Source organism: Atta colombica, unplaced genomic scaffold, assembly GCF_001594045.1.
Source record: "Atta colombica isolate Treedump-2 unplaced genomic scaffold, Acol1.0 scaffold7, whole genome shotgun sequence".
Classification (NCBI taxonomy): Eukaryota; Metazoa; Arthropoda; class Insecta; order Hymenoptera; family Formicidae; genus Atta; species Atta colombica.
In genome coordinates this window covers 496,680-509,809 of record NW_017259561.1, presented here as the reverse complement: position 1 = coordinate 509,809, position 13,130 = coordinate 496,680, and the positions used below count along the sequence as shown (strand labels likewise).

At 28.6% G+C, this 13,130-nt stretch overlaps 2 protein-coding genes across 2 annotated transcripts in view; one reads left to right on the top strand and one right to left on the bottom strand.

The window, feature by feature from the left end:
• LOC108692412 (SUN domain-containing ossification factor) overlaps positions 1-13,130 on the bottom strand; it is a 39,496-nt gene that overhangs the window by 24,883 nt on the left and 1,483 nt on the right. Inside the window, exon 3 of the mRNA XM_018200643.1 lies at positions 12,942-13,057. Within this exon, the coding sequence (XP_018056132.1) occupies positions 12,942-13,057 (116 nt within the window). The remainder of the gene's footprint in view (positions 1-12,941; positions 13,058-13,130) is intronic.
• LOC108692413 lies at positions 466-1,866 on the top strand. The gene is made up of 3 exons (XM_018200644.1): positions 466-696; positions 1,122-1,295; positions 1,663-1,866. The coding sequence occupies exons 1-3, from the start codon at positions 604-606 to the stop codon at positions 1,864-1,866; spliced, it is 471 nt and encodes a 156-aa protein (XP_018056133.1). The 5' UTR covers positions 466-603.

Here is a 13,130-nt window from a genome sequence, read left to right as displayed (position 1 = left end):
TCTCTCTCTCTCTCTCTCTCTCTCTCTCTCTCTCTCTCTCTCTCTCTCTCTCTCTCTCTTGCCTTAATACCATATCGCAGTAATAAAAATGTACGAGAATGTACATCCTTATTTTAGATTGTCAAAATAGATTCACTAATAACAATTGTTGTATGTTTTATTGGCGCAAATCAAAATGACTCGACAAACTCGTTACATAAGTTTATTGTTTATTCGTTAAATTAATAAACTGTTATCCATCTCAAACCATCATTGAGTATAATCAATTTGACAGTGACAGAAAGATCGTTTTGGTATATTCGTGTTCGCGATGATAAGGCCCATCTTGAAAGATATGAAGCACAGATCATCTCAGACCCACCGCCAAGGTTGAGTACCAAGAACTATTGCCATTACGCATTAAATGTATTTAGTGAGGAAGTGGGGACTTTAGTCGGTTTAATGTTAGTCAGTGTCACACTAGCTACTGACAGGTCAATAGTTGGGTGGAGCATTTCTCAGCGTAGTTGGAAACAGACGTCGTCACACTTCGAATGTCTCGGTGAATATTTTTTTTGTCGTGATTATATTTGCGTGTCTGAGCTGACAAAGTGTGATTTGAAAATGGCTGAGGAAACCAGCTCTAGACCCAGCCTCCTTACGAGAATGAAGGGATATCTTAAAGAAGCGCCGTTCTTTTGCAAAATTATCGAATTGGTAAAATCGCTCAATAAATAGTTGATAATTATTATGTCCGATTTAACAATAAATAATTCTCATATTTCAAAATATATTATATGAATATTATCTGACGTTTTTAAGAACAATAGTTGCGTCCAACAAAAAGAGCTTTGCAACTGCTGAAAGATTCTTTAATATGATTGGATTTATCAGTTTTTCAGATTCAATGAAAAACAATAAGGATAATATTATACAAATACAATAAGGATAATTTTATTATATTAAAAAATTTTATAACAGTTATAAAGCTCATTTTTCTGTTAAATACAACTGAAATAATCAATGAATGTTATATTATGATTTGAGTTAGCATTTCGTGATTGTTTTAGGAGATTACTTATTTCGAATGTTTCTATCAAGTTCTTTTTTTGTATAAAATATAATAATTGAATGCGTTATAGGTTCTCTGTGTCATTGCAACGGGATTAGTGACAGGACCATTTCAACAGAATCAGTTTCGGCCAACTGATATACATCACATAGCGATATTTCACGTGGCAGTGTGTGGTTATATTTTCATAAATGCAGTTCTTATTATGAGCCATCTCTTAGGCGAAAGATTGCCTAAAAAAACCGTGAGTTAAAAACCAAAAATTATTCACAACAAATTTATTAATCGACATAAAATACAAAATCTATCTATGATTTCCAACGAAAACGAGGAATCTTGAAAAAAGTTGAAATTCCCTAACTTTTATGTTTCACGCAGAAAATTTACAAAATACACTGAAACATTGAAAATCAAACACAGAGTTATACGTGTATTATTATTTCATTATACATTCTTTTCCGCGTTTCTTGAAAAAAAAAATTCCACCGAAAATTTAACTTTTCTTCTCTCTGTCGCAATTTTCATCTAACCTTGATGTATGACGATGCAACATCGTACTAAATAATATATTATATCTACAAGATACTGTTTTTCATTCTTTTCTCTTGCAGGCTCTTATTTTTTCGACAATGGGCGCGATTCTCTGTTGTACCGCTGGCCTCATTCTGATTCGCGACTGGGACAATTTTTCGAGTAACCTGATTCACGCGTATCTGCAGGAATATAGCGATCAAACGGTAGCGGCTGGTTCTTTCGCGATCTTGGCAGCTTTAGTATTTGCCATAGATACGTATTTCACCAACAAAAACGACTGATCGTCCATAGATTTCGATCATCGTTATTGTAAGGAGCGAGAGAGAATCAATCGGTTTGTTATTATAATCCTGCTTTATTAAAGCTATTATTTCACTGATTGTTTTTTTTTTGTATTCTACTATATCAATTTTTGTGAAAAATGTTCTTAGCTTCTTAAGTGTTTTTGCTAATATTATCTTCGTTAGCACATCAAGAAAATGATCATGAGATCATTTTAAAATAAAAATGTAAAATTCATCTAAAAAATATGGCATTTGTAATTGCTTTTTATTAGCAAGCACACATTTATTTTATTATGTATTTCATGGAATATACAATGCTTACAATGAATAATTAGCATAACACTAATTTACGCTATTCTCGCGTACTTGCAGTTTAAGATACCAAAATATTTACGAATTACTTTCTCCTTCTCTCTACATATATATTATATAAGCGTTAAATTTTCGTTATATAGAAAGATATTTTAAACAAATGTAAAATATTTGCACAAACATGAATTTTTTATATGTTCTCAAATATAAAAATTTGAAATTGTATGTAATGTTGAATGAAAAGTTTCTATACATATTCTACAAACTCTTCGTGCAAATTCAAGTTACAGCGCGAAATAAAAATGAAAAACGTTCCAAAAGGATCAGTTGTAAAAGGATCCAAAAAAGCTCTACGATAACAAAGATATTGCTATCAGAGCTCGAAAAAGAAAGATAAAACCTTTTTTATCACGAGCAAGGAAAAAACATTTAAATCAAAATCATTTTCTTTGCAAGCTATTTGCAGAAAAAAAAAAATGTTGTTTGTAAGATATAATTTATCAAAAATCAAATTTTATATTTCACGTACAAGATTACCTACTTATTAATACCGTTTATTTTTATTATTATATTTATGTGGATTGATATAAAAATTACTACATAAATGAATGATATGAAAGTGTAAATAACCGAATACTCATTTACAAGCGTAATCACTCTTAAAACTTGCAAATAATACATTTAAAAACAACAGTCTTAAAACTTTATTCTCTGTACAAAGATAATAGAAAAGATTCCATTCTCTAAACACTTTAAAATATAGCGAGCAAAACGAAACTGATGAAGTTTATGAGAAGCTTTTTCCGGAAATGAAGACATTTCTCAAGCTCTATAAAAGCTTCTTGAAGAAAAAAATCGACATGATCACGCTTTTTATTTTCTGAATCGCAAGCCATGAAAAGTTTTATTAGCTTTATTATCACAAAAAAATCATGATTTGGTTCTTGTTTGTTTGTTGAAATCCGAAAGATGATTCCGGAAAAAATGTAATCTCTTCTTTTCGAGAGATGGCTTTCACGTATTTTCTTCGCACGCAAGAGCGTATAACAAATTCGACAAATTCTGTTCAGTGCTTCGAGAAATGCAAGGGAAATGTGAAAGTTTATCTGCCGACTACCCTGCTAAGAAAAGTTCAATAAAGAAAATTTTGTTTCATAATACGAAGTAGAAAGAACAGTTCAAGAATGCACACACCAATCATTTCTTTTTCATATCGTTTATATCAGCAATGCAAAGACCTTTTTATATTTTTGATAAATAAATGTACATTTGAAATCAATGCTGTAATATTATATATGTATTCTCAAAAGCTTTTCCAGATTTACTCATGCTATCTTCGTAAATAAAAAAAAGATTTTATACTGATAACGTTTTCAATCTCTATTCATAATTCTTCACTTATTATATATCGGATAACGTTTTTATACCTTTGATAAAGACGAAGAATATAACGTCGAAATATCATCATAATAACAAGAATACTCTTCCTCCACACGTAAATGGTACAAGCATTTTCTTGATCGTCAGAAACCTTAAAAAGGTGTCGTAATAAATTTACCGTGATCTCATTTTCTCCGGCGCTAAAAGATTTAAATACCTCGCATTTTTCCGCTTTCCAATGTAGACGCTAATTTTGCATTTAGAATTTTGGAAAATCAAGCTCATAAATCATATTGTACAAAAAATACAGAGAATATAATTAATTTATTTTAGAATTGCAAGAAAAATACAAAATACCTAATTTTATTCAATAAAAGAAATAATCTTTTTTACATTGTAAATCATGCAATTAATTATAGATAAAAATAAATATAAATAAAAATTTAATTAAAAAGTAAATAAAATAAAAAAGATATATAGTTTCATCAAATATAATTAATCAAGTGAAACATACAACGACTTGTAATTGTAGCATGTCTATACAGACACATGAGACCATTTACATACTCTTTACTTACTCCAATACAAATTTTTCAAATTTAATACAAAGCCATAAATTGACAATTAACACACAATATTAAATAAAACAATATTAAGTAAATCGACTGATGAAATGTTAAACACAAATAAGTGGAAAACTCTATGTTCGGTTAAAACGAATCTTCGCGTGCCTAGTAATATAATTTATAGATATTAAATTATATTATTATGCGTAACAATTTATTTTAACCGAATATGACGTTTTCCTATTCATTTTTATTAAAATTTAATCTAATAAACATTATTTTATTTTAAAAATGAATTTTCTAACAATAAAAAAAAAATTAATGAATCTAAGTATCATTCATTAAAAACTCGTAGTAGAACGGATCTAGGTATAGTCGAAGAAATGTAAATACCGTCATATCTTCATTAATTAGATCTTAAGAGAAAATGAAATAAATAGTTTGTATAAAATCTCATAAAAAGAATTTAAGAGCGTGATTTACGAATGAGTCAGAAAGGATTCTTACACTCAGTTTGCTAAATAGCAAGTTAACGATCACGCGGTATACATGCCGTATTGAGCTGAACAAACTCGCGCAAAACACGTGAACATATTTCTGTGATTCCTTGACTTAACCAAAATAAATCGCGATAAGAATATACATATATTACCAGATACACTTCCTTACCAAGACATAATCTAATTATATCTAACAATAAACATATGTATGTTGGCAAATTAATCCAATCTATTATAATTGTAAACTCTCTAAGAAATCTTTAAATTATCGATATTTATTAAACTCTGATGTTAACAATTATTAAATGTACGATGATAAAAAGTTGTCAAACAAAAAAAAAATGCATATGTGAAAAATTAACATACTTTTCGTCGTCATCGTGCATGATAAATAATGATAAATATTGACAATATATCATAGATTTATAATCCTGTCGTGTGTATTGGCAATAATTTCACTAATCAATCTTTTCGCAAGACTCATCACGTTAAAAAAACTGACACTATTATAGATAAAATTATACAAAACTGATGATATCGGTTTCTTCTCGATATACGTGCATTAAAAGATAATCGCTATTCGATTTCAAATCGATACTAAATATTGATCAACTCTTGGAAACTCTTTCGAGCGATATATCCGATGAGTGATTAACGATACGCTGCACCGCATCAATAGTCATCTCACTGATAGTGAGTCGATTCTACGCTTCATTTCTGCACGCACGTTCTCTCTTTTAGTCACCTACGATCGCACGTTTTAGGCCTCGCGATTTATCCAACTTTTGTCGTAAAATCACAAAGGGTGGCGAAGAAACGCGGGCCGATCCGTTCACACGGCCATACCGGTGGCCGCTCGAATGTGGACTGACATCCGCCCTCTCGCACAGCGTCGCAGCGAGCGACCTTTCCACGCCACCATCCCCTCACGACCGCACCGTCAGTCTACTTCCACTAGCACCCTTCTCTCTTTCGCATTCCCTCTCGTATCGCATTGCTGCAACTTTCCCTCTATCGAGGCTTTCTCATGCTTTCTAATCTGCCCTTTTTCTTCAGAAGCCCCCTCTTAGTCCCGATTACTCATCCCCCTGCCACCGCAGAACTCTAACAATTTGCAGTTAACTGCGGTTGCTGTGAGCTTTTTATGCCCTATAAAGTATTCACGTATAAAAGTGAGACGAGCAAGAGGGGCGCGTGCCTTGCCCAGAAAATATTTGGTTTATAAATTCTTAACGCTCTGTATTTTCTAGATTACGTATATATGGTGGAATTCACATGATAAGTGCTTTCTTTTCTGGATTTTTCTTAGAAAGTCCTTTTGTATCTTTTCCCGAGATTTTATTTTGAAAATATTCAATATAAAGCGCTAAGCTCTGAATAAAATAGCTTTGTTAAAAAATACATCTAAAAATGTTGAGCAAATGCAAACATGAGGTACAAAAATACTCTGTATACAAGTGTATCAATAAATATCAAAATAAAATACGTTGAATAAGACAGGAATTAAAATAATAAAGTGACAAATCATTTACACAGTTTCTTGACATGTGAATTATTCACTTGCATTGATCATTCTTTGATCATTCTTTTTTTAATTTTATTAGACAGACATCAATTATAGCTAATATAAGTTTATGATATATCTATATAAATTATTATGCGCTCCAAAATTCCACAACAATCTAGGCATTTTATATATGTCTGTTTTATATAAATCACTTGGAAGCAATTTGAGATATTTAACTAAAAAGGATAGATGTTCAAAGATGTATATTGATCGAAATGTCAAAATCTATCTCTAAAGAAAATGCTACATAAGGCAATCTGAGATAAACTTGATACTCCAACTTGATACTGGAATTAAAGACCGTTTGCGATCGTTGGAGGTAGAAAGCGCGGTGATTTATTGATCTATATGTACTTCAAGAGACGTATTTCGGAGACGAAAAGATGGAAAAGCTTCTTTTATACTATCAATAATAATTTTTCGAATATATCGGAAATACCTGCCTCTCTACATCATACAAATATTACGTTTTATTGCGTATACGATAATAAAAAAATGTTGCGTTACTTCGATATTGTCTGCGCGTATGTCGCGTGTTCAAATATATTGAGCCGTCGATTTATTCTTCTTTATATAGAACATTTTTTCCTATCGAGATTGAATTTCTTCACGTTAGAAATAGATGATGTATACTGTGAAAAAATCAATATACCGCAAGATGCAAAATGCAAGTTTTTCGAAAAAATAATGAGCTTTTATTTCTAAAACAGCAGCGAAACTAATTTAAAAGAGATTAGACAAAACACAGAAATTTTAATAAAAAGCACTCCATTACTAGAAACTGCAAATAAAATATAAAATGCAAAATTTTTTTATTTTGAATTTAACAATAAAGAAATCGCAACGAATAATGTCTCCCCAGAATTTTTCTCGACTTTAAATTTATCAAAGAACTCGACATGAGAAATAAGGTCAGAGATTCTACAACATCCTGTGCAGAAAAATGTTGGCATCATCGAATACAATTTGTTCCATGTTTCGCGTTATCGACAAGAGACGTAATTTGCGAAGGAGATGCAAGCATAATCTTACTAGGTAGAAAAGAAGGACACAGCTGCAACTGCATCAAGAACTACTACAAGAACATATACAAGACAATTTCCAGCTTCGCGCAAGTTCTTGAACGAATGTGTGAGGAAGCGAAGGAGTTTTGCATAAAACTTCACCCGTTTGGGATCGGTTACACGGCCGAGTTGGACGCTTGCCAGAAGCATCCCTCGTGCAATCCCTACATAGTGACGCGATAGGTTTTTGCAATAGAAAACGAAATAAACGCTTCCTGGCGACCCGTTTTTCATCTCAACATCCGTAAAGTGGACGTGGCCCTAATCTGTACTGCTACAGAAGAAGAAAAATATAAATTCACTTTTATATTTTTCTTGCCTAGAATATTCTATAATTGCTTAAATCGAATTTTAATCACATTAAGAACACGATCCCAGAAATATCAACAATAATTATTGCAATACTAATTAGTAACAATTATTATTAATTACATGAATAATAGTATAAATACTCGTTTCCCAATTCAATTAAAACAATGTTTCCATCGATCAATGCATTTGTTTGTTGAAATACTATTTAAATTTTTGCTTCTTTTAAATTTTATCACTACCACTATATCAGTTCTTAAAAAACTCTCTGTCCTTGAGAATTCTGCAACTCTTTGGGGATAAGTCATAATTTTATCAATTATGTTACAATTTTTTAAATAGAGAAATAATTTTGCAGACATTATACGTGTATTCATTAAATGCGATACGTGGATATATATAAGCTATTTCAAAACTAATAAATGCCCTTTGGCTTTAGATTCTATGCTTTAAAAATCTTTTTTTTTAAATATCTTTTTTTTTTAATCACATGAATATTATACAATGAAATCGTATCGATTTATACAATACGGTCTCTTTATATTTCAATTGTTCGTTATTTTATTGACACTTTTGTTTTCTAAAGTATTTGTGATCGTCTCTATATATAAATCTTTAAACATTTATTTAAATATGAGAATTAAAAATTGCAACAATAAAGAGAATACCGTGCGATATATTAGTATTATATATAAGCTCTTATTAGTATTTCACAGAAATAATTGATTCAATATTAAATTAATGATTAAATTGGACAAGGAATTACTTCACATTTCTACAAATTATTATTACGAATTAATTAAAATAATGTATGTCAAACATTCAGTAGGAAAAGGGAGAGGGAAGAGGGAAGAGGCGAACGGAATGTGTGAGCTGTTATATAACCTAATCCATTGTATCCAGTCATTTATCAGTCGCATTAATAACAGATGCCCCATTAATTAGTCGTTGTTTGACGTCATTAAGAAATAATTTTAGCTGATTTATGAGATATATCGGAGAAATGTATACAATCATCATTGCATAATTATATTATCCCTACCGTCACACACATGAAATACGAATATATAATAAATGTATAGCGCAAATATAATAGCAAAATACAGCAACATTTCGAGATATCGGTACCTGTCCGAAAAAATCGTTATTCTATTATTGAGCAACGTACATGTATACAATATCGCATATGCCAGTATTGGATAGGATTAACTTGCTTTAATAATAAACTTCGAACACGCGCCTAATTTCTCTTACTAAATACATAGCAATATAACAATATCGATTTGAAAGGCACTCAGGTGATCAAGATTTGATTGAGCCTATTTGAGTGGCTCAATATTAAAATCAATAAAGAGCGAAAGCTATATGGAGCATATATGGATCTACCTGGATATTAATGAATCGAAGATACGTATATACATGCGCATATACATACAAACATACATACAAACATACATACATAAATACATACATACATACATACATACATACATACATAGCCATTAATTGTTTCTGTTTAAGTTCTATCGGTTACCAATAAGAGAACTTGGCAATCGAGACATGCCCAAGCAATTCAGTGGCGCGGTATATATAGTCTATAAGATAAATATTTAATTAGCATGAATATCAATGTGTCACTTGTACTTGTTGCGAATGATCTAGTATCTATCAATTGGTATCTATTAATATTTCTTTCGTAATCTGCACTTATTCCAAGATGTCCTAGAAAGAGAACTCTGTAATGCCCAATGTTAATTTTAACCTCACACACATATTCACACACAACACTATTAAAGATATTAAATTATAATCTTTTTTAAATTAATGTACCTACATTTATGAAGATAATATGAGATTTGTGCATTACCGGAACGAAAGTTTTATTTACAGAAATTTTATCATTTTCAACAGTTTTAATTAAAAAATTATTAATGATTTGATGTCTTAATTAAAAAACAATTAATTAAAAAACAATTGTTAAAAATGATTTTAAAACGTATAATTAATATCGCGCAATATCTTTTGCAACAAATTATATTTTTTATATCGATAAATAAAAAAAAATATGGAAGCTGACAAACATCGAAATTGCATAACAAATATGCTGATGTAATATTACATAGCAATTTATAGTAGCTACATAAACACACTTGTTTCTGTTAAATTATTTTATTTAGAGCAAATAATATTTATTTAACAACGCGCAATACAAATTCGTATTACTTTTATCAAAGAAGAAAAGCAAAAATATTTTTGATTGTTTGTGAAGAAAAATACACATTTATCGCTGTTTATATAGATTTTCAAAACAATTCTTCGATAGAAACATTTAAAGTTTATTACAATATTCTATTCAACAATGTGTTAGTTAAAACGGATAAATAATAATCCTCGATCAAATTTTCAATAAAATTCAACTCGCAAATTAATCTAACAAATAAACTGTGGAAGCTTCATGACAAATTAGCCAAATATTAAAAAAGACATTAAAAATATAATAATAAAAGAACAAAAGACAACGATTTCTTGTAAATTTCATTATAAAATTATTTACATAAAATTTTATTTTCTTTGTAAAGTTATATTGTTATCAATTAATTTTTCTTAGTCACATCGAGTCATGCGCTATGCATGATTGTAAAAATTTAATGAAAACAACGAAGAGATGCACTTTGCACGCTTTAATTAAGTGTATTTTACATTATTCATAATCCTTCGATAATTTTGTATTCGTGAACTGTTATTATCGGAAATTACTATTGTAAACCTTATTCTACGCTGCAATGCAAAAGTATACGAAAGATTAATGATAAAATTAATTTAGTCTATGAGGATATCACATAAATGAAAAAAATGTATCATAAATGCATCATTGCATACGTTACGATGCGTTATATGTGTAAATGCTCTTATCTACTAACAATAAAGAAATTTTTTTCTATTACACTGGCAATAAAGAAAACAGCATTGAAATATTATAAATTTTACTTAAATCTCTCCATGCTTATCTTGGAAGATAACGGGATTATTGGATTCTTCGCAATATTACTGACATAATTAATATATTTTCTCTTGATATGAAGATCATTAAATTCAAATGAATACAATTAACGCGATAAAAATACACCAGTAGTGAAGATAATAACGCATCATTTGTGTTAATGAGTAAAGCATTTTTTCAGCGACGTATATGTTATATATTTAACCGTTAAATTTTGTCATTTTCAAATATTATCTTTTGCTGTTCTTTATTTTAACATTATGGGAAATTTTTTTATAACTAGCATTCCAATGTCTAATATTATATTAACGAATAAATTTTCACGAAAAATATTTTACAGTTTTATGCATATAAATACAATTTGTTTTTGTTAATTATATTTCTTAATTTTTTAAATTAAATTTATTCAAACTAGAGTTGTTTTTATTTTTTATTATTTCGAATCTTTTATTAATTTTAGACCAAAAATTTATTCCAATACAGTTGGACCAATCTCAAACAATTAGAAATTTTGCGTATTATCTCAATCTGATTATACTGTGCAATAAAATTTTATAATGCACAGATTTGTGACAATCACCAACTGGTTTGAAAATATGTAGGAACAAAGCCCTACAATTTTCAGATTTGTCCTTTGTTTTCTTTAAGAATTAAGAATATTATCACCGTAATACCTCCATATCATGAAAACATATTCGTGGACGAAAAATCCCAAATAACATAAATTCTCGAAAAATATGCTTTATTGCAAATAGAAATATTTGCATTGTAATAGAACGAAAATACGATAAATGGTATAATTAAATTTAATAAATGGTATAATTAAATTTATTTGCCCTTTTTGCAAGAAAATATAGAAAATTTTTCTCTTATATCGTCTAACATTCCCACTTTATATTTCCATGCACCGTAATTTACAAGTACATAAATTTCCGCGGAATATGCATGATATATTGCGTTTATAATATGCATGCATATTTTACAAAATTCAGCGCAGGCAACAGTATAGAAAAAATATACATAGATGAGCAGATTTTTTTTGATATTAAAGAAAATTTTTTTTTTAGATTTAAAGATAAATACTAGTTATATTTTATTCGTGTTTCACAAAAAAGTAATTCTTCAACATGTAATATAAAATAATATAGAATAAAATATAAAAAAATATATTATTCAGTTACTGAGAATAAAATCGATAAGCATAAAGAAATATTATACATACATGTATTCGTTAACAATCAAAAGATATAAATCAATTGCTAGCCTTTTTAACATCAGCATAAATAATAAATATATTTGATTCACAAAAATCTATTACAAAAAAAAGAAAGGAATTCTTAATAGTATATAAAAATTTTCAAAGTTTAATTTTTGTTATATAAAAATGTTTTCGTAGAAAAAGCTAAACAGCTTGTTCAAAATTAAAAAAAAAATTTCAATTAAAAATTATTTTAATTAAAATTAAAAATTCTGCAATATTACATTATATTAATATCCAAAAAAAATCTACACTAAAGTAAGAAAAGAATCCTATAAAGGACATATAACAAAAAATTTCATGGCATATTAAATAAATCCAGAAAGCAGCAATTTCGTCAAATGTTCGTTGCATAATGACATAATGACTGCAATCGAATATTGTAAAAATGCAACAAAAAATATAAAGCACAAAAAAGATAATAGAAACAATGCACAAATACAATGTATTATTCGCACTTTTTGTTATTATATTTTTTGATGATAAAATATGTAACAGAGTGGCAAATAAAATTTATATTATTATATTCAATAATATTTTCGTTATAACGTTATTTCGTTATTTACACTGATTTTACGATAAAAATATCATTTTAAAAATATTTAAATAAAATCTGGTAAAAAGTATTCCAATAAAAGCAACATTAATATTTAGTCTGATTCGACTAAATGGCGATTTTTTCATATTATTTTATGCACATATTTTTTATCCCTAAATCTCAATTAAATAAAATTCTTTATAGTAAATTTATATTAATAATTGTGAAAAAACTTTCTACAACTTCGAAATATCCTAATATATTTTATTTTCACAATGATATTTTATTTTATTTTTATTATTTTTAAAAATAAATAAATTGTATTTATGCATAATAATAAATTGCCAAGCACAAATATTTTAGAATAGAAAAGTGTTTTGCATGCATGTCATATAATAAAATAATCGATATGCAACATAAATTACTGCATTTATTAACAGTTTACATTGATTAACTAGATAAGAATAATAGTTTTATTTTTATATACACACAGTATTGATCAGTTCATATCCCTACACATCTGCTATTTAAAAGCGCTTGTTTATTAAGAAATAAAATAACAATGTATACAACTCACCCTTGAGAAAGATTAGGCTGTTGGGTGAGACTCTCAGCTAAAATATCTATATTCTTTTTCTCCCCTGCATCGTCGTTGGTAATTGTCTCAAAACTAGCAGAGACTGTAGCTTCTTGCTATAACATCAATATATAATGTAATAAAAAATACATGAAATAAATGTATGTAAAAGGAAAATATAAAACAAAA